The sequence below is a fragment of the Argiope bruennichi genome, chromosome 4 (genome assembly GCF_947563725.1).
Source record: "Argiope bruennichi chromosome 4, qqArgBrue1.1, whole genome shotgun sequence".
NCBI classification, from domain to species: Eukaryota; Metazoa; Arthropoda; class Arachnida; order Araneae; family Araneidae; genus Argiope; species Argiope bruennichi.
This window is the reverse complement of record NC_079154.1, coordinates 38,867,983-38,892,456: the sequence shown is the minus strand read 5'-3', so window position 1 is coordinate 38,892,456 and position 24,474 is coordinate 38,867,983. Positions and strand designations below refer to the sequence as shown.

Sequence of the window (24,474 nt, the reverse complement as noted above, 5' to 3'; positions counted from 1 at the left end):
TATTAATACGGTTTATAAAGAGAATTTTTCTTATCTTTGAAATAAAAACTTTGACGTTTCAGAAATCTGAAGTATTTAAATGATCTCAGAAATAAGAATATCAAAGAAAATTCAACACAACCATTCTGAGCATTTCCAACGAATTTACAACACCCTTTGCGGACCAGTTAAGAATAAATACTAGAGTTGTATTAGCTACAATAAAACTCCTTCCAGGGTTGAAAGAAATCTTTCGTATAACATTTTATAACTAAAAATTAGTAAGCAATCAGTTTATAACGACAAACATTATAAGAAGAGTTAAAAGTTCAAAATTAAGTCTATTGCAAACTTGATATTAGTTCTCAAAAAAGCAATAAATCATGACATTTTTATCTAATTCTTTTGAGAAAAAGGACTGGAATTTTTATATAGTAGAAAAAACACTCAAGAAATAGTAGTGCTGGAAAATGGGAAATAAAACCCACTAAAGAAAGTTCATCCTCCCTTTTCAAACTTTGAGACGATATATTTCCCAGAAAGCCAACATTAATCTTTGAAAAGTAAACGAAACACCATTTTTGATAATAAAACTGATTTAACACATAATAAAATCTAGAAAAGTAATCTCCGCTGCTGGTTTCCGAACATGTGGATAGAGTATCGTAGTACCTATAAAATAACTCTTTTTATATCCTAGATTTTTTGGTATAAAGATATTATCTTTCAGAAAGAACCAAAGTATTGAATGGTTTAGAAATATTCTTGTATTGAAGTTGAATATAATTCAAAATATCTGATGGTTATTATCGAAATTTAGGAATTGAGAAGTTAATGTTAAAATAAAATTGTATGATAAAACATTAAAAATGTGAAAATAATTTTTCTTTTAAACAAGAAACATAGAAGTAACTTTCTACAATTTCAAACGTCATAAATCATAAATTTGTGGGAAAATGGTGATAAGTTATATTTTAAAAATGAGTGTTAGATATTTGTAGAGGTTTCAAAAAAGAATTTTTTAAACTGAAATGTAACACATAAATAATATAAAATATATTCAAACAGGATAAAATGTAGATTTGTTTCATAATAGGGATATGATGAAATATTTCTAGACTTATCTTGGCAAAATTTTCTATTGCCATTCTTGAGATTTTGGCCTACCATTCAAAAATCTCCAAAGTTTTAGCAAGATAAATTGTATTCATTTTTTATTTGATTTTCGGCATAACTAAAACAATAACAAAAAAAAAAATCTTTGAAATTCAAAAAGGAAAATAAGAAACCTACCAATAGAAAACCCTATTTAAGTATATGTAGCCGTTTCAAACATTAATGCATAACCAAACTTTTGGTATTCATTATTTTAAAAAATGAGAAAAAAAATAAAAGGATTGCTTACAAATATGTAAGATCATAGAAAATCTTAATTATATGAAAAAATGTTACACATATTATATTTTTAAAAATTCACCTTATTACATATAAGCCCAGAATGTGATCAAAGCCATTATTTTGAATATTTTTGCTTCTTTTATTCTTATATTTGCGCGTTCGATTCTTGGAAGGAACAGGATTTGAACACTTTTTAAAGTAACCGAGTGGAATTATCACAAGATGTTTCTACAAAATGGATTTAAGCCCCTCTAAGTGCGGATGACAGAATTTAAGATTATATCTAGTTTTAAAATTCATTGTCGAGTGAATATTTCTTTTGCAACAGCGTCTGACGATTGTTTCATAATTATTTCGGTACCATACAGAAGAAACAGTTCTCTGCCGGTCCTCTTTGCATAACGCTTTACTGCAATAGTCACAAGAATAGTTAAAATTGTTCAACCTCCTCCATATTCAAGGCCTATACGCATGAATATAAATTATGCGTGTACTTTTTAAGAAACTTCAGTACCTGAATATATAAAATCTAGACTGTATTGGACAAAAGAACGGTTCACTTGAACCATGCAAGTTTTAATCGTAAAACGAAATTTTATACTTGACACGGACGAATCGATGCACAATTTTAAAAATAATGATTGAAGTCGAATTACAGTCGGAAAGAAAATAAAGACTATATGTTTCAATTTCTAATCTGTTGAAAAAATTAAGAAATGATGGAATATAGTTTCTTTCGAGATTTTGCTAGGTACTTTGTTTTAACTTTTCTTTTTCTACAGAAAAGACGTTGGTAGTTTCAAGCTATCAATATGAATTGCTTAATTCCTATATAACACTATGCTGGTACTACGGGTAATGAGCATCACGTGGAATTAACTCTGTGAAATTAACGTAAAAAATCAAGTTAATCTCACAGAGAAAGGCTTGAGATTCAAGATGTAGAAAGAATCGATTGCTTATCTCTATCTCCAGATCCTAATCCTATCACCCACATTTAAGATTATTTTGAAACACAAGTGGGCCAAATAAAGTTTATTCCTTTCGTGAAAAAAACAGTATGCTTTTTGTTTCTTTCTATTTTCTTATTTTCAATAATTACATTCTGGATCCTGTTGGGTTTTTCGGGAATATTAATCGTGTTGAAGTTTTCTGAATATCTGATGCATAATTTGATGTTCACAATCTTCTCAAAAAATACTTTAAAGTGCAAAATTGGGATGAATATAACCACCATGATATTTTAATATCTTACACAAATTTTGATTACGAACCGCATTATATTAAAATTATCAATTGTATTACAATATCATTAAAATCATAACTGTCTGAAATTAGATTTTTAAATTATTCGTTTTCTTTTTCATTTCAAATAATTTAATTATTTATTTTTTTCTTTATTATGCAAACTGCACTGATAATATGTAAAACTTTCTTTCTTTATTTTCAATAATAAAGGACAATAACATTATTAAATGCTTGATGAAACAATACAAAAGGTGGAATTTCATTTCAAAAATGGAAGTATTGTGGAATATTATGCAAAATAATATTTAAAAAAAATATAATACTAAAAAAATTACTTGACGGATAAATTTGTCACTGAAAAGATGCATTTTTGAAAAAAAAGCAAGTACAAAAATAATTTCCGTGTAATAATATTATTCGGATGTCATCGCTTAAATAAGAAAAAATCTCGGACATTTTTTTTAATTCACAAAAATCCTTATACAAATTTCTATTGACTCTCCGAGGTGAGCATTTCCATCCTCCAGAAATACTTGCGTCAAATTTGATAACGCTTTACATTTAGAACACAAAACGACATACACAAGCACATCCTCTTTGATTTTAAATTGAGATAAAGATTCAAGAACCTGACAATTTAATGTGTAAAGGTAATAGAAAATATGCTTGCAATTAGAGGTGAAAAATAACCTATTGGCTTATTTTCACTTTATATCAATCTAGATCTTGCAAAATTTTAATTCTTCTTATTCCTTTAAAAGGAACCATTAAGAACAATTGCAATCATTAATTTATTAATTATTTTGACTAAAATATAGCGAAGACTCCAATGAATAATAAATAAGACAATAAAAAAATTATCAATTATTCTTTATATTTATATTTGTTGAAAGTGAGCTATATTTGAATGGAAGTCATTGTAGTACTTGTTGATGGAGCTGTACAATAAACGGTGTTAAATATAAGAATTTAATCATTATTTATAAATTAATTTAAAAAAATTTTATAGCTTAATGTCAAAAAGAATAGAAAGTCACGCTTTTTAGTTTTTTTTTTCTCACGGAAAATATATTAAGAGTATTTCGATTAGAATGTGCATTTGTATATAAAAAAGTATTTAGATAGATATATAAAAGCCATTTAAACATACATTTATAAAAATCGCTTCTTTCGATATATTTCAATGAATTCTGTAACTAATTTAGTTCAGAGAAAGAACATGTACCATTCACATAATGGTAGAAAACAAGACAAAAAGGGAAATTTAATAATATTTCATTAAGGTAAACATTTTCAGAAAAATAATTGTGCAAGGATAAAATTTTGAAATATGTTAACTGATAAAAGAAAGAAAAATAAGAAGCATAATCGTAAAAGGTAATATAATTATAAAAATAAAATTTCTGGCAATATTGCTACTTAGCAATTTAGTTATGTATAATTAATACTAATGATTTATGGAAGCTGTAAAGTGCAGTTTTAATTAACAGGTAATTGAATTATTTTTCAAATACTTAATAAGATATTTCTGTTCATGCTAATTACGGCAGGTACGGATTTAATTGAAAATAAACTTCAGCTGATGATCAAATATTAAAATTAAAACACTCTTCGAAAATAATTCATCTCATTAAGTAAATAATTAAAAGTATTCATTATTTATATAATTAAAATAATTCAATAACTTTATTAGTGGTAATCTTACATTTACTACTTAATTATTTCCTTATACATTTCAAAAATAAGCATAAAAATTATTGAAATATTCGAATTCTTCGAGGACTCAACATATTAATATTTTTAAAGGCAAATTGTAGAAAAATTAAACCTGTCTTTTCACTGGTGAATATAGCGATTTAAATTAATGTTTCTGCGTGTTTTCCAATTATTAAAGTTCTTAATTTTTATTCTTCAATTTTATTCCATTTATTGCGATTTTAAATATTGAAAACTAAATGCAGTACAACATATAAAATTTCAAAAATTTATATAGTTGTATTCAATATATTTATATTTATCATTATTTTACATTTACATTAAGTAATATTTCAACCTGATATTGTCAGATGTGTATAGGATAAGCTGCCCTGTTAGATTTTAGAACAGTATCCTAATGTAAAAAAGTTTTTTATAGATGTTCAGATCTTTTTTTAAAGTATATTGTTTTTACTAATGATTAAGTGCAGCATATGAGGTTTTCACTGTTAATTTTTTTTTTTTTGGAGATAAGAATTTTTAAGCTCTGCTTATAACATTGATCCACTGTTTAAATGAGTAATAGAGATTTATAACTTATTTCCTTTGATTAATTTTTTAAAGTCTGTATAACCGTTAATGGCTATAAACAGTCTAAATTTAAAAGACCAGATGTCTAAGTATTAATTGGACAGCTGCAATATTTCGGCATTATGCCCTTGATAAAATGATGCCCCTTTTATGATTCTCGATACATAATTTTTTCAAAGTTCCAGGTTAAATAAATGTAGACATTTTGTATGATTCTGTTCTACATTGATAAAGTGGAACGTAAAAAAAGATTTGTTAGGTTTAGTTATATTAACGACCCGTTTTAAAGCAACTCTAGAGCTATTTTGGGACGGACCTCGTAATATTGTACCGCGGTCAGAAGATGAGGACTATAACTGAGCTGGCACCCCCTTCTCCACACCATGTCATACCAGCGGAAGGACGTTTGGCCAGGACGTTTAACGTGCGCTAGGCTCGCTTACACGAGGGTTCTTCAGTGGAATCGGGTCTCGAACCTGAAACACTCTGCTTTCGAAGCTGAGACCTTACCACCCGGTCACCGCAGTCCTCGTAAAAATGAGGAGAAAGAGATTCTACATACAGTTAATAAGATTTCATTAAATAACAGTTGTGTAGAAAAAACAATAATAGACAACCTATAAGAATCTTAAATTCTAACAACCTATCAACCTTAAATTCTAATTTTTTTTTCTATAAAAATTTGAAGTTTTAAATATTTTCAGATTCTATTAAATGAAACATACAAAGAACAAGCAAAACAAACAATTTTTAATTATATACTACTCTCTCTATTTTTATGTAAAAAAATGCTCATAAAAGAACCAGTTAGATTAATAAAATTTGGCATTTAGTATTTGTTAAATTATAACTTTATATGCAATTGCGGATCATCCTTTAAGGGGAATTGAGACACTAAAATCGATTAATAGGCCTATTTTTGAATTTTGCATTTAAAATTTTCACTGGTACGGTGTTTGAATTCTCTGAAAATATCAAAAGTTTTGATCAAATATTTTGAGACATACAAAGTCATTTCGGCATATGTGATATCAATATCCATGCCCTCTTCCACTGTTTTATTTTTGCTTACTGCTAAGCCTACAAATTATTTACTTTGAAGTAAAATAAACTACTTTTCTAAAAATCATATTGTTTACTCAATGTTTGATTAAAAATTTGATAATTTCACTTATTTTTGGTATTAATCCAAAATCTTATAATTTTGGCATTAATTAATTTACACAAAATCTGTATTCATTTTGGAACACATTTAGAAAGAAAATTAGATTTTCAAAATTGCAATATAATTTATATCTCATTTTAATTCTGATAGATTTGGAAATGCCATGAATCGACAGAAAAGCTCATTATTTTATTATAATTGGTAAAAGATGCTGAATATTTTTCCCAAATAAAACAACTTAGAAAAAACTGTTTTTATATTTAGTTCTCAAATTTATTAGTGGCACCGAATTTAATGAATGTGAGTGTTTACTAAAATGTTTTATTTTTACAAGGCAAGATTTATAATTGAGTTTTGTAATATAGTTTTGTTTTATGTAATAAACATAGATTAAAAAGTTTGTGTAAATGAGTTTAAACCCATTCTTATTCAAACCGATTTTTTTAGAACGTCTGTTTCTTTCAAATGTTTTTACTTAAATTTATATTGTGTTTTATGATTATTATTAAGCATTACTAAACATTTGAGAAATAATTTAAATGTTATTCAAAATGTATTGAATTTAAAACATAAAAAATAATCAATATATATATATATATATATATATATATATATATATATATATATATATATATATATATATATATTATTGTTTTCTAATTATTAAGTAAACCAGGCCAACAATTCATTAGGGAAACAATGAAATTTTATAAAATCATTACATTCTTGCTATGAAATGTTTGGTTATTGTTGAAAAAAATAACTAGTTTAACACAAGCTGGTTTAATTGTAATATTATTCTGCCGAATCTTCAAATCCGTTTTACTCAGTTTGCTTTTTCTGAAATAATGTCTACTATAAAAAGCTAAAAGACAAACACATTTTATTCCAATTACTTGAACATTTTTGTTTAAACTCAGAAATATCAACTTAATAGAACTAAACACCAATTTTTAAAAATACTGAATGGAATTTTTTTTAAAAAATAGTAAAATTAAAAAAAATCGCAAACAATTAAAAAAAACAGCTTTATTTTCAAAACTAATTTAGTTACCCAAAATTAAAGTCTAATTCCATTCATTTCATTAACAGAATTCTCCAAAAAATTTTAGTTTGCAAATATTGAAAATTAAATGAACAAAAGCGTTAAACATTTTTAAAAATTTTAACTTTAAATCTAAAACAGAAAAATATTTAGAAAATCTAAATTTCTGAAAATTCTACTTATGGCTACCACAAAATAGTCGTACAAACCCTCTAAAAATGTAGGCAACCTGTTTATCTCTCCATTTATACGATGGCATAAATTCATCTAGGCAAATGAAGATTGTAAGCACAAGATATTAGGCGTTTGTTATATTTGTAGGCCTACATTCTAAAGTTGTCAAAATGACATAGATCAAGTAAAAGTATTTTTAAATATGAACTGAATTTGAGATATCTATGAATATTACTGATTTTTCACGGAACTATCAATGAATCCTTTAAGTGAAAATAATCCGTCACTGCTTCCTTTTCCTTTAATTCGCGCTTAGTACTAACCATTAATTTAAACTGAATGCTTAGTAATAAACGATAAGTGTATTAGATTATTTTTAGTACTTATGAATTCCTTTTTCATGTTTATGTTTATTGTAATTTCTGTTTATTGAAGCGTATTGTAAGTGCAACACTTTAAATTCGCTTGCTTGTTAATTTATATTTCCGTTATTTCTGGATCGTTGATGCTCATATGTACATTCTCATCATTTTCTAGATTAGTTTCTTCTCAACAAGCCCAGAGTTAAGCAACAAACAGAGATTTGAGTATTTTTTGAGAACTGTACCATCAGATACAAACCAAGCTGATGCAATGGTACAAATTATTCAACAATTGAACTGGACCTACATTTCAATACTGTATGAAGAATCAAATTATGGTATACAGGTAAGAATGAGTTTTAATAACACATAAATTTTGTCAATGTAAATTTGGTACATGAGAAAATTTCTCTCTATTTTTTTTTTTTTTTTTATAAATTACATTTTAAAAAGAGAGTTTTGTATAAAGCTCTTTAATTCATCCGTTTTTTTTTTTTAAATTATTACATTTGTTATTTGCCGTATTATATTTGTCCCCATAAAAAAGATGATTCGTTAAAACTATTGCTAAATAAAAAATTAAAAAAACTATTGCTATATAAATCAATTTGATCCCAAAAAAGTTTTATATGTTTTGTTTAAAATATTGATGTGTCAATTTTTTTCCTGAATGCTATTAATGCCTAGAGATAACCTAGAGAGTGCATAAAAATTTGCTCCCTTGATGTTCTCAACAAGATAAAATATAATTATTTACTCTAATTAAAGCATTTTTATATATCATACGCTTTATCTATTGTGCTAAATATACCAATGCTTACAGCTTAGAAATGTTACATTGGGTCAAGACTAGTGTGGATATTCCAAATATGTTATTTAAAGGTATCCTCAATATATATAATGATATAAAATCAATTAATAAATAAAAGAGGTAGATTCACTCTTCTCAATTAGGTCTCTTCCTATGAATTAAAAAAATTATAAAAAAAGACTAAAAAGCACATGATCACATTTTTTTATAAATAAAAATGAGCATTACCAGTATGTTGGCAGATGTTGAAATGAGAACTCGCGTTGAAAGCTACAAACAAGCAACATCGTAAATGTTGTCCGAAATGTTATTGCCTTTTAGTGGACTGAACGGAAAGTCAAGTTCGAAAGCTCAATCATTTAGGAACGAGGTCAATACATAAAACTTTATTTTATTCAGGAAATTCAATTGGTAGAACTATTGAATTTTTGGCGTAAAGTTGTATTTTCGTCGATTTAGCAAAGGAGTTGATGATAATAAATTAAAAATGTATTTATTAATAAATGAATGTATTTCTTTATTAACACAATTCGAAAGTTAATAATTTTTTTCTTTCGTTCTTTTTTTCTCTTCTCCCATTCTTAATCATTCTTGGAATAATCATCCGATCGCTCATTTAATCCACCTCTGTCACTCTTGAGTTACAATGCTTTTGTGTATTGTTTTAATTATGCTTAATGCAGTTTAATTGTTTCCAAAAATATTATGAATTTAAAATTTACACACCGATGTTAAATGATGTTAAACCCTTCCAGCGAATAACTGAAAATTAAGCTATTAAATCAGTCTTATAAATATTATAACGGATTTGATTTATATTGGCTTCTTGGTCACATATTTGATGATGTGGCGTCAGAATTGGTGGTATATTTGATGACTTTGTCCATCGAAAATTTCTACTCTGTTCCAGAAATTCTGGAATCTTTCAAAAAATATAATCACCGATAAAGGAGTTATTACTTTACCTCCACTGAGTAAGGATGACACATGATCGTTAATGTTTTTGACCATGTCAAAAACTAAGCCGGGAATTTGAGTCGAATTATAAAGCAATATCTTAAGTTAGTTTTAAGAAGGGAGGATTTAAAATAACTACAAGCCTAAAAAAGCTTTAAAATCTGGTATTATTTTTCATTTGAAATTTACGAATCGAAGAAGTAACTTAATCACCCTTGAAATCCATCCAAAATAGCTTCATTTACATTTTAAAAAAACATAAAAAATGTAGAACATTTCAAAATTTTCTTTACTAGTATTTAGTTTCTTTTTCATTTATTTAGTGAAAAATTTTAATTTATTTTCTTTTGAAGAGTTTGGTTGATTATATGAAATGAAGAAAAGATATCTTCAGAATTAATAATGAATAAATGTTTTTAAAATATTTTTGAATGAAAACTATACATTTTCCTTAAAAATGGACGAATATCGGGTAAATAAAATATAAATTCTTGTGCAGTCTGATCTGAAATAAAGATTAAATAAATTAAATAAAATAAAGATTATATTACATTACTATTTTATCGTAAATATTGTTCATTTGTATTGCTCTACTAAATATCTTAAGAAAAGAGGAGGCTTCTCAGTACAAAAATTAGAAGTTCTGAAGGAAATTGTAATATTAAGAGATCGCAATTTTATAAAAGTTGTTATACTTATTACAAGTTTAAGATTTCAAAGCCAAAAATGAAAATTTTTGGTGTCCAAAAATTAGCCAGCCATAAAGTATAATTTTATTTGTAGTTTTACAAAAAGGAAATTAGACGAATGTTGAAGAGATGAATCAGCTGATAAAACTATGACCCATCCTCACACATATATTTTTATCTTAGTCAAAGTTGCTCGATTATTTTCTACCAAAATTGAAATTCAAATAACATGTGTTTTATCTGCAACGAAGAGATAACGGTCTAAAACACCCATCGTTTCATTCATTTTACATTAATTAATAATAATTGATACTTCCTTATAACAGATTTAATATCAATACTGTTTCAGAAAATTGTCTATTTAATGTTTTTAGCTGAGTGACCTCTAATAAAAGAAAACGAATATACAATAAGCCAGATTTTTTTTTTTGTCTTGACATCAAAACTCATAGCCGAAACTCATAAAAGGCCTAAGAGAAAAAAAAAAAAAAAAAAAAAAAAAAAAAAAAAACAGCTGAGAAACTAAGGTCAACTATGAAAAGGAGGGGGGGGAGAAGAAATCAGTTTTCTGTGTTTCAAGCCGAGGCTAATCTGATTACAGCTATAGCGTTTTGTATTTCAAAATTAAACATTGTTAACTTTATTCACCAAATCAATCAATAAGTTATGGTCGCGGAGTATATTTCAGAGCTATTCATAAGCCGTCCTGAGCCTGTATTTTCTGTTACTTGATTCTGTATTTTCTGTTGATCCAAATCCTAATTTATCGTCATGTGTGTTTTTTTTTCGTCTTTTTTTATCGTTTTTTTTTCCCATCTTTGTTGATCATCACACTTTCAAATTGAAAGTATAAGCAAATAATATTAAACTTTCAGAATGGAAAAAAACGAAACAAATTAGATAGTTTTAATAACAGATAACAAAGCCTTAACTATGCAGGTCTATATCACTTACGTGCAAGCCGCTATTGTTAAAGTGCTCAAATGTATAACCTTGAGAGAAATCTATTTTTCGCAACGAGTTCTAAATTGTGAATTTATTATAAGTGAAAGCTCATATGCCTGTGCATTACAAGTTCATAAGAAGAAACATACACATACATGCATCCGAATAGTGTATGCTTTTTTATGAATTTTTTTAAACTAAAATAAATTACAAAAATTATTAAAAAAATTTAAGCAATAAAAATTTCTGTGTCAGTTTTATGTAACTTTTTTCTTAACATTTACAGATACATGAGGTGTGATAAATAATGGTCTTACGTAATGCAAATAAATTATCTTCATTTCTTATTCTAGTGCTCAGGTGATAATTCACATCCGGATGTCGGACTTAACTTTTAATATTAAAAAACTATTCATTAAAAAAATATTAAATAGAACTAAAATATTTAAAGTTTTCAAATATATATTTAGAAATACGCTTTTTTTTTTTGGTCATCTGAATGAAATTACTTTGCATGTTTACAAACAAATGAATTAACTTTTTCAGGCATTTACAGTGTTAGAAGAACTGCTGTCTAAGAATGATATCTGCATAGCTGTCAAAGAAAGACTGACCAAAGATTCAGGAGTAGCTGGAGACTCATATTATGACAGCATTGTTCAAAAGCTAATGTCGAAGCCGAAAGCCAGAGGTGAGCATTTTTTGTTCGCAATATTCTAATGTATTATTTATAAAAAAAATGAAGATCGATTTAATCAATTATTTAAATTGAATTAAATTCATTTATGCTAGCTGTAAGAATACAAAATTGGCAGATGCGTTTCTTTCCCATATATTCCATTCTAGTTTAATGTCATTTTGTCCAAATTTTCTCTCTTTCTTTTTTTCCCCAGCCTTTTGAAGGTTAAACATCAAATATAGTCACTCTATAATGCCTAATCTAGATAATATGTTTAACTTAAAAAAAATTACAGTAAATAAATGAATATATCATTGGATAAGACAATGATGGATGCATGACGAAATTAAATATTCTGAAAAATAATGTGCATATCAAGTAAAATTTTATTTAGTATTTTCGAACAATAAAAGTAATTTTTACCGAAAATGTTTCGTAAAAATATTATATTTTTAAAAATCAATATTTAAGAACACTTTTAAAGGCATTTATTATTTTCAATTTATTAATTATAATGTAGTGAAATTTCTACATAATACCGCAAAGACTTTTTATGAATTTGCTTAGGCTTTGTGAAATTTGATATTAATTTTTATCGAGATGTATTTCTATAGTCATATTTCATGGAAATGTATAATTTTCAAACACGTACACAAATTTAGTTATAATAAACCTGAATATTTTAAATGTAAATCTAAGTATGCTGTTTTCGAAGCATTTTAAAGACAAAATTCTTTAATTAGCTTAAAAGTAATAACTAAACATTAATATTTAGAAAAAGTTTTAACTACGGAAGCTTATTTTAATTTAAAAAAATAATGTAAAAAAAGGAGGTACATTAAAATTACTTAAATTGTCATTAAAAAATGTTTTTTTTTCTCTAGTCAAAACGCTTGCCATTGCTCTATTTTAATCTTCCATTTTTACTCTAGTCAAAATGCCTGTCAAAATCGTCTGATTTATTTTCAAGGAAAGTGGCTATTGTATTAAAAAATGTTTTTAACACTTGTTCATAATTAATGGAAATATTTATAAAAATATCCTTCTTATTTAGCTGAGAAATTTCTTCGCTAGCTTTCATATGATTTTCTTACATCGTGAGGAGGAAAGTTTTTAAAAATATTTTTTATACATTTCTGCTAAGCACTGATTATATTTTTTATATACTTTTCATTTCCTTGGTTTTCTAAAAGAAATGTTTCGAATTAATTTGAAATAAGCATAAATAAGTATTCTGAGATAGCAAAATAAAAAAACAATCAATCAAAATAAGGACAGAGAACACATTTGTTTGAAGTATTCTTAGCAAACAGAAAAAGTCATTTTGTGAGATACTTGTAAACATTAAATCAATTCTTTTTGTTCAATTTTCATTAAGAATTGTATTTTGTTTTCAGTAGGAGAATTTTAATTTAGCAGGAATTTTTAGCTGCAGAAGAAGAACTAGAGGCAACCAGAAAAATATTCCATAGAAATAATTTGTCTCATAATAAATATTTTACGTCTTTTCTGAAAACTCAAAAGTAGGAATACAAATAAATTGTTCTTTGCATTTATATTCCTGGAATGTTCTGTAGCACTTCCTGTTGTCCAAAAATGTACAATATTGTGTAACATTAAAATATGTTATTCTGTATTCAATAATATTATTTAATATTACGAATATTGTACAATAGCACTGCGTGTTGCCCAAAAATGTACAATATTGTGTAACATTAAAATACATTATTCTCCATTCAATAATATTATACAATATTGCGAAAATTTTACAATATCATGCAATATTGCACAAAAATGTGTGCATTACTGCTCTTAATAATAACAATAAGAAAATAAGAACTATATAAAATGCCACGTCTTTCAGGTTAAATGTGCTTTCAGTAATGGATAAAGCTAAATATAAGTTTCACTTGTTCAGAATCTTTTTTCTGGGACCTCTACGGTCAAGTGATATGGTTATGGGTTTGAGTTTAGTAGGCTCTAAATTCGAAAGCCGATTGCATTAAAGATATCTCGTGTATGTTAAATCTGATATAGTGGATCTGAAGTCTTTCCATTGGCCTAATGTGGAATTTCGAAAGGGGATACCAACCCAGAAGTTCGTTCTCGTCTTCTGATCAGTATTCAAAATTACTAGGTAAAAATACACATCATATGCTTTTCAGATGGTACTGCAATGAAACTAATATACAATTACCAATTTTCTATTTTGTTGGTAATTGTATGTTAACTTCTACACAGAAATATCTCCCAATTTTTTCCGCAAAGGTCATCCATCACAAGAACAATTTTTAATTGGCAGAGAAAATGAATTTAAATTCATGAAAATAGAAAAAAATTGCTTTCAAATTATAATGGGATTATAAATATCTTTACAGCATAGATGAAATACTCTACAAATAATACATGAAATAATATCAAGATAATATTGGCCTTCATCTGTCATTTGAAATGGATTGTCCTAGCTGAAAATAATTCTATCAGCTATTTAATCCCCAATTATATAATAGAAAAAAAACAGGTATTGAATAAAATAGCATTCTATTTATATCAATTATGGTATATAAGAATTCAAAAGTTACAATATGGTAATTTAAAAAATCATATTATGATTACACATATAAAATCAGTATAACACTTTTTCTGCCGTTTCTTAACAAAGGACAATCTTACTATTTCTTTTTAATAAAGTATTTATTTTGTCTATTTCCTTCTGATTTTAAATATACTTGTTATTTATTAATCCCTTAACATAGTTTTGGCGAGAATTAATTGCTGCGAGTTAGAAATCTTATCTTCATTTTAATTAATTAATCAGTATATGTAGAGAGTTGTGATTTGAAAAAAAAAATACATCATTTTATATTTAGAAAGTGATATTTTTTTACCATTTTCTATGCCTTCAAATGCTTAGTAAAACAGTCAAGAACATAAGACATTTTATTTCAAAGATAAAATCTTGTATTTTCGAAGTCATCTCTAGGGGTACTAAGATAATTCTCAGATAAAAACAAATTTACAATCTGCTTTTAAAATATATAATTATCTTCCTTCTTCCGAAGTTAATTTTGATGAATAATAATAGATATATGTGAAAAACAAGTAAATATCAGCGCTGCAAGCTAGATAAAGGTAATATTGTTTCTTCGGTTAAACAGAATTTTCATCGAAATTATAAAATAAAAGGAAAAAATTCTTTGTTTGCATGCTTATGTATTTAATAAACAATTTTAGAGCTGTATGCAAGGATTAAATAATGTACTGTAACAAAATAATCATATTATAAAAGATTTATACTTTAAATGTGAAGTCAAAACCCAGTTCATTCGTAACTGAGTTTTTTCTTTAAAAATATTCTTTTCTATTTCTGATTGTCGAAAGATCATTTAACTGCTGAAAAAAGATTTATATATATAAAAAAAACATATATTTATAAAGAACAGTGCTTACAAGCCTATTTCTTCAGAAAACAGAGTTCCATTTTATTTATCTTTGCTTTGGAAAAATAATGAGAATAATAAAATGCGTGTATTGATTTTTCTTTAAAAAAAAGAAAATCTCATTTCTTCTTTTTTTTAAGAATCCATCTCTCTTTTTATTTTCCTTATTAGAAGACGTTACTGGTATTCCTTATACATGAAATATATGTTTTGAATGTCTCTATTTATTTTTTTAGTTCAAAAGGAGTTACGAATGTTCATTCGGAAAATATTTGAAACACTTATTTGTTTCATATACTTTTTTTTATGGGAAAAATAATATTTTACTTTCAGAGAGCAAAGTGAATGTTCCTTCTGAGAAAAATGTACTGATGATGCGAAAATATCTTAATGATGAAAAATATTTTTAAAACAATGGATGCTTGTTTGTCTCTTTTCTGCAAAGAAAAGAAAATAACCTTTCATCTGGACTATATTGCTGAAACAACATTATATTTCCAAATAGAAAGAGTGTTTCTTTTCAAAACTTTGCAGTGTAGTTGGCATGCACTTCATTTTATGACTTTTAAACTACTCGCATTACATGCCATTTTATCATGCAATAATAAATTTTGATGAAAACCAATAAAAGTCAGATAAATATTAACACTGATATATAAAGGATATTCCTACTGAAAATTTTCATTAAAATCGGTTGATCCAATTAAAATTACCTGGTCTCAATAACTTTAATGATACACTCAAATGAATATTTACTATTTATATATGAACAATAATATACGAATCTTATTTTAATATTAAGAATATTTAATTTTTATATATGGAATAATATATTTTTGCCAGTATGATCATCATTTAGCATCATTGATTTTTAATAATTGAAGATATAATTTAAATTTGGCGTCATAGGTAATTTTATGCATTTTGTTTTATATTTTATTTTGTAATTTAATAACTGCTAAAAGGGCAAAATATTGTACGTATTTCTTTAACCATGAAAAATACATAATGTGTAATTCTGCGTAGTAAAAATCAGAAAATGTATTGAAAGCATTAAAACAAGACATTTTTCTGAAAAAGATTTATTAAATTTTTGACGCATAGCACATGATATTAGTTTTTTCACTTCGGGCTAGGCGATCTGACACAATAATCAATTATTTGCATAATTAGTGTTAATGCTGTTATTAAAGAGAAGGAATAAGGATTTTATCTCCTTCGCGATAAACTACTGAATTAGAACTTTCTTAATTTTTAAATAGAATTTATATATAATAAAATTTATAGAAAAAGATAGAAAAAAATCCAAGTAAAACCTCAGTGACAACAGAAAATAAAACAAGAAATCTGAGAATAAATCTCACTAAAGAATAAATGTGCCAAATATAAATGAAGGCAAATAAAGAAAATATAACGCAAATCGTACCAATGTGCAAAATTCTGCAATTGAAGGAATGCTGTTAAAGTGAATCATAAATGAATAATAAAAGTGAAAAAATTAATTAATTAATATTCAACATATTAATTGATCATTGAGGGATTAAATCAATATTTGTTTGTTGGGTTTTATTCACGCAAAAACCATCTCTGATGAAATCAATTTGGACAACACTTTTGTTCAACTTGTAAATCAGTGCATCCTTCATATTGCTATTGTAATGTATACTTTTCTTTTAATTTCTTTATATTGTATTTTCATTTTGTATAGAAACTTGACTCCTATCTACATTTGTCGATTGTAGCATTTTGGTGGAAATCAGTACCTTTTCAATTAATTATCTGGCATTATTTGCAGAAACTGTTGCAATCCTTTTTGCTATTCATATTTATTTAATATCTTGATGAACAATTAATGAGGTGATTGATTTTTTTTTAAATTTTGTTATACAAAATTTTGTCGATTAATAAGATATATTATAGTTTCTTGGGAGGAAAAAAAAATGTTTTATCAGAATTCATTTATGATACCTTTATAATTCTCATTATTCAAGCCATAAATTATGAAAAGAAGGTATTCTTTGAAGTTTCGAGATAATTCTTTAAAGTTGCTGGCAGTAACTGTGCATTGTGAACGCTTTAATATAATACAAAAGAAAAAAAAATAGCAACCCGTTGGGTTGGATATCTTTGGGAGCCATGTAAATGGGCTAAGATATCAACACTGCATATCTAAAACAGTATTTTTCTTATTAACTCTTTTTTCAATCCGTGATTTCTTATTCAAGAATGAGATTACTATAATCTATTCCCTGCCATATGTGTGGCGTAACAAAGTCATATGTGAGTAGACAACATTGACTCTTTATACTTATTAGGGTGTCTTAAAAGTTTCTTTCTCATCGCGCTATGAATGGTCTTTTCTGGCTCTGCTTGTGCAAACATGCAAGCTTATTTATTAGGCGTCTATGCCATCGGTTTCAGTCGTACCATGGCTCTACTACACCCCAAACCGGGACTACACCCCAAAACAGTTTTTTTTGCCCATTTGGTGGGATTGGAAAGACATAATTTTCTACGAGCTCCTTTTTCAAGGGGAAACAATAAATTCTACGAAATGCTGTCATTATCTGGATCACTTGAAAGCTGCCATGGCAAAAAAAGGCCAGAATTACTCTCCAGATTTTGTTCCATCTGATAATTACTTCTTTCTGTCCTTAAAAAATTATCTTCGCAATAAGCGCTTTAAATCCATCAACGAATTAAAAGCACACCTCGAGGAATATATTTTGAGGTTTCCTGAGTGATGGAAAAAGGTAATAGAGCAAAAGGGTTCTTATATAACAAAATAAATAATATCTTAAACAGTAAATACCGTATACTCTTTTCATATTAGAAATAGTAAAGAAATTTATGGGACACTCTAATGCAATCATATTGTTATAAATCTGTAATTTTGCTACCCGGTACGAATAGTGTCATCGTGAGAAAGACTGTTGTAAGATCTGTGCTGAGCAGCTGCCGCATCAATGACCTGAGTGCTTGGCGACCATTTGACGACGAATTTGGCGAGTTTGGCGACTAAATGGATACTACTGGAAAGTTCGAGAACTTTCACGATCCATCCACGAAGACCCGAGTTACAGCCAGGTACGCCCTGATTGGTCTGAAGATTCCAGCCCCGCCTCCCGGAACTATAAAAGACAGGCAATCTGAAGCTGAAGTGGTGTGGATCGTCAAAAGCTGTATGTGAGAGGAGTCGGAGTCGCCGACAAAATAAGATTTTGGAGAGGATTAGACAACAGGCAAGAGTGTTGCTGAACTATAGCAGTTAAATGTGCTGCGCTATTACAATTGATTTGCGGCATTTGTTGTAGATGAAAAATTTTCGTAACAATATATTGATTCACATGGCAAAGGGAATCATAGAAAGTAATTTTAATTCTGCCAATTAGCATTAAGTTCTATCTGTATATTTGTAAAGCTATATAATTTTGGAACTCGATGATTATTCAAATTGATCTGTGTTATAGGTCAAAATAAATGAAGAATTTCAAAGCTCTAATAATCCTTAATCCCATGCAAGGTCATATTAAGCAAATTGCAAAAACTACATTTATTTTTCATAACACGTTATTATGTATTTTATATTTAATGAAAAAATATAATATGAAACTTCTGTTTATCTAACTTGACAATTTGTGGTAAAAAAAATTGGTTATACAGATATTTCAAAATATCGAAATTTAATAAAAATGACAAAAAATTTCAAATACTTGTAAAAATGATAAAAAAAATTCAAAATTGTTGATATTTGAATACATATTTGAAATGCTACTCTAAATAATTTGTTACGATACAATCTAAATCTTTTTATGGTGAATGAACTCTTTTTTCTTTCGTTTATTATAGCTTTTTATTAAATTTAATTCCATGTTGGCACAAAAAATTCCATTAATTTATATTATCTATCACTATGAGAGTTAAATAAAACTATATAAAACTGACTCGTTATGAAACTACACTGTAAAAATATCGTAACAAGTTAGAAAAGAATCACGAGGTAGTGTTAATATATAATTCACTGGACGATTTTTCTAACTTTTTTAAAGAATGGGAATTCCGAGAATCAAATTGAATCTGAGAAATAATTATTAATGCAATATATATGCACAAATTCTTATACGAAAACTTTTGTTTGATATACATAAATTTCATTTAATACGCAGAAATTCTTTTTTTTTCCCTTTCTTTTTAAAAAAAAAAATCTAGATTCTTGAAAAGTTTCGATATGTAGAGATACCGATCTACGGAAAATCGATAATATACGAGTTTCTTCTATCTAATTTCTCTTAACGGAATTGAGATACATTGATTTTTTTTTCAAAACTGAGAAACACTGGAAAATGCAAATGAGATTTCATTTCTTTTGTATCATTGTAAGATACATCAGTGTAATTATTTCTATCCAAAACATTAAAGACCACAAAACATCCAAAACTGTAATATAGTTCTATTCAATACAGTAAAGTACTCATTTTTTATGCACAAACACAAGAGAAATGAATAAATGAGCTCAGAAATATAAGTAGATAAATAGAGTTTTTTTAGAAGGGATTAATTATGACAGTCATTAAATTTTTACTTATGGGTATCTTTTAAAGCACTTTGTAACAAGTTTTACAATCTAATTTTTGTACATTTGCCAAGAAGCATAAAGAAAATTGAATTAGAATGTGTCTTGATAAATTGCATTCCAGTTTCAAAGTTGTACACTTCTTAGATAAGATTTTCTTTACAACTGCCTTTCATAGATTTTTTTTTTCATTTAAAGTTATTTTATCATTTATTGAAACATTTTTCTTTTAAATGACGGAACAATGAATTTCTGAAACAATTAGTTCATGAAAAAAAGATATAAATTTTAAGTATGTTTAAAATTAGTTTAAAAGTAGGCCCCTGAGAAAAAATATGTATTAATTTTATCAACCTAAATATATAAATTCTAAAAAGTATTACAGATTATAAAGATAAAAATGCATAATACAATAAGTATAATTATAGATAATACAAGCTGTAATCAATTCATGATTATTAGACTGTTAATTACTATTAAAAGTTATTATTTACTATTAATTTTTATAGTCAGTATATATTTATAGTTTGTAAAGAATCCACATTTTTAACAAATTACAATATAACTAAAACATCTAAGAATTATTTAAATTTAATTGAAATAAAAAAATTAATTTGATTTTTATATAGAAATTTTCAATTAGGAATTCAACTTTTTTTAAGAAAAAGAAATATATTTAAAAAAGTTTCCCAATTTGTTTGTTTTTTCCTTATTAAAGAAAGGTACGGAACAAAAGTTTAAAGATAAGTATATTTGCTGTTGCTTTTTTAACTCTAAGTTTTAAATTCAATCCAAAATAAAAAAGAAGCAAATTGTAAACATATAAAGATATACTTTTCAATATAAAGAAACTTTTATAATAGCAGTTTAAAGAATGGAAATTATGGAATCTAAACGATACATATAAAAGAATCGTAATGGCATGATAAAATTCGATAAATAGGAAATCATATATGAACTCGCCATTGTCCTGTAAGGTGAGATATTTTTAAATTTTGAATGAACGTATTCTTCGACCTTACTTTTCCAAAATAAACTGAAGAAAATTTTTACCACTAGAAACCCAGAATGGGTTCTTACGAACCAGAACAATTTAACTTGCAAATAAATTTGAATTCAAAATTATTCATAATTTTGTTTTCTGGATTGCACTCCAAATCAATACATTAATAGCTATGGAAACAGCTTTCATTAAAACAAATGTTCCCGTCTCTGCAAGTCATAATAGCCATACAATTATTTTTTACAGTAAATAATTCACGATGATAGTTTTTAATAAGAAAAGCAGTTTATTGCTTTCAAATAAATCTTTTCTTCATGGATACTATATATTTTAAAAATAAGACCTGTGATGAGATGCAATTTTCTTCATAGATATAGAATATGTTGTCATAAACATAATTCTAATTTTATTTGTCATTATTTAAAGGGCTTTCACCTAAAGTATCTCAAGAAACATAACCGTTTTCATATATTAAATATGACAATAAATGTTAGCAACAGATGGCATCTAATGACAAAAGTGCCCATTTGTATCAATTCTGAGCTAATTTCGGTTCAAGGTTTTTCATTTGAAGTCTTTAAAAGATATATATAAAAAAACTGCGATTTAAATTACTATTTGATTTTATTAACACGGTCTTTAATATACATCGAAACATTCAAGTATTGTTTTAATTTCTAAAAACTGAACATCTAAATGACGTTTTTGTAACTTTCAAAAATCCAAAAGCAAATAAAAATGTATAAAAGAGGGAAATCTGCGAATGAAAAGACTTGAAGATTAATAATCGGCATTTAAATGTTTTATGAGAAAAAAAATTCAATGTAATATCGAGAGATGCCATTTTAATCCTGGAGCAATAACCAACTTTTGAGCCATTAAAGACTGGCATTAACTTCTTATTGGAAAAATGCTCAAATGCTCTAAATGCAAAGGAATAATAATTTATGTTTGAATCAAAAACACACACACACACACACACACATATATATATAATTCTAAATTTTTATTAATTATCTGGATTCTATTAGCCGTATTTAAAGGAAATATTCATACTACACCAGCATATTCTAATTATTTATAGTCAAAACTGGGCGATGAAACTAGTGAATGGGCAAATGAAACATAATTTATTATTTTAAACCAATCAACGGTCGTTTATAAAAATATTAGTGCATATTACATCTGCCTCGAGACATCCATTAAAAAGGTCTCACACAATTACATTGAAAATTTTATTATTCATTCAATTTTAGTGCCAATAGTGTGATCCACTTGTTAAAGAGAAAACGGGTACAAAAATAAATGTGACTAATAGGACCAGAGTACTGCATAAAAGTTTAAATGCTGTCATTTTTTAGCAATACTTTTAATCAATCAAACTTCATAAAATATTATTCCCTATATAAGTTTAGCATTTTTCCAACTGGAAGTAGTTCATTATCCTTAATATCTTGGGAATATATGCGATTAGAATTTATATTCTGTGATTCTTAGTTAAAATTATTAGAGCTGTTCTTTTTTTAAAAAATATAAATGAAGATGGATATTACCAGAAATAAAAAAGTACAAAATTTAACAAAAAAAACTTTTTATAAGAAAAAAAAAATTTAAAGATCTTTTTTTCTAAGAAATTAATTCTTTAAAAAAATTATTTTTTATAAGAAATTATTTATTATAATATGATTTAAATGTAAGAAAGTAAAGAAGTATTGGAAACGAAAAAAATCTTCTTGGAATTTTTATCAGTTAAAAGAAAAATTATTTTTTCACCATAATATTGATTTTTTTCTATTTCTCTTCTTTTGATTCGTGCTATTTAATTCTTTAAAAAATGATTGGTTTCCTTTACGGAATCTGCAGAATATTGTAATAAAGTGCTTTATTTGGGATATAGAAAGCTAAGATGAATCAAGCACATTTATAATAATTTAAATTTAAACTTACATTAAATTAATATACATATTTTTAAAGTAATTTTAATTCAGATTTTTCTGCATAAATGAAAATAAATTTCCTCGAAAATAATTAATTGAGAAAATACATTAGTAGAGTGTTTTATAATTTTTCGCTGTTAAAAAATAATGGTATTTATGCCATTTACTACAAGTTAAATGCACAATAAAATTCCCCCCATGCAGATTAATTATCTAATTATATAAGTTTGGAACTTTCTATTACTCTATTTGAATAATTAATGTAATTTTTTTTTAACTTTATCACTAAACAACTTTAATTTCTTTTTATCTGGAAGCAAATAAATTTAATGATAAATATAAATAAGTTATGCATAATTTCAAAGATGAATTCCATTCGCATCTAAATTTATAATTAATTTTATTTACAGAAAGAATAAAAACAGCTGACATTTTATAATACGAATGTTTGTAAATGAATATTTTATTGCAATATCATGGTGAAATGGTCTTATTATGAAACCTTACGCTTTATGACAATTTTGCATACTTGAAATTAAAATAAAATTCGGAATCGTCTCTTGTAAAGAAGAGAATTACTGACTAATTGATTGTAGATCCAAAAATATATACATAAGCCGTTATTGTTTTTTCTTACAAATTCTGATGAGCCATAAAACAAAATTAATTGTAGAGAGTAAAATAAATTCATTGTCAACAGTTATGCAAAATAATGATAATATTCCAAAATAATTGCTATGAAGATGCAGGCATTTTTAATATCAGTAGAACAGAATTAAAGGTGGCCTTCTTTAAAGAATGACTGTGAGATGGGCCACAGTATTCCTTTGAAAATCTTCATTTGTGTGGAATTTCATTACGTTTCGTTTAAAGAAAGACTATGGTGTAGAAATGACCATAAACTTTCAAATTCCAAAGTAGAAATTTTGGCATGCTGGTCGTCTCACTCTCGTCTGGAATTTCAGCGTTCTTCATATTGTTCGAAAGACTTGTTGAAGTCTTTCAACAAAATCTTCTGCTGCGACAGTCGTTTTCCACCCTCATAAAGAATCCGGATTAGAGTCGAGTGATTCATATCTCTTCTCTGAAATGATGAACTGATTAGAGTGTAAAATTATAATTCCAGAGGAATGAGGAGTTTGAAAGTAAAGTCATATCACTGGCGAAACTATGTTTTAGTTTCCCATTATTAAAAATATATCTACGAAAGCATAAGCAATGATAAAATTGAGCAATCTCCAGAGTAATGAAGAATTTTAAAGTAGCATTAAGAACCGTGTCATATTACTTGCGGTAACCATGTTCTAGCTCCCCATCATTAACAATATGACTACCGATAACAAAAGCAATGATAAATAGAGCATTCTCCAGATTAAACAAAAGTTTAAAATTAGTGTTAAAAACCATGTCATATCAATGGCGACAACCATGCTCTAATTCCCCATCATTAACAATATATCTACCGAAAATATAAACAATGATAAAATAGACTATCAGGAAATAGACTAAAAAAGGACTAAAACAATCAGTAAGGCGATAAAAAGGCAAACAAAAAAGATAAAATTTATGAATGAGTTCTTATTACTTTGCATGGTATTTCCCATACAACAAAATTTAAAATAAATTCTACAAATAATATTATTTACACTTTTAATTAATAAAATATTAACTGATCTTAGCAAAATAAAATTAAATATTGATTTCAGTGACTAAAAGCTATAATATTTAATGTCACTTGAATTTAAAAGTTTTCAAACCCAAGAATTATAAATCCGTTAACTAT

The 24,474-nt window shown here is 26.5% G+C and overlaps 1 protein-coding gene across 1 annotated transcript in view; it reads left to right on the top strand.

The window, feature by feature from the left end:
- Nucleotides 1-24,474, top strand: part of LOC129965859 (metabotropic glutamate receptor 6-like) — a 76,856-nt gene that overhangs the window by 42,480 nt on the left and 9,902 nt on the right. The window contains exons 3-4 of the mRNA XM_056080099.1: nucleotides 7,833-8,003; nucleotides 11,606-11,750. Coding sequence (XP_055936074.1) covers nucleotides 7,833-8,003; nucleotides 11,606-11,750 — 316 coding nt within the window. The remainder of the gene's footprint in view (nucleotides 1-7,832; nucleotides 8,004-11,605; nucleotides 11,751-24,474) is intronic.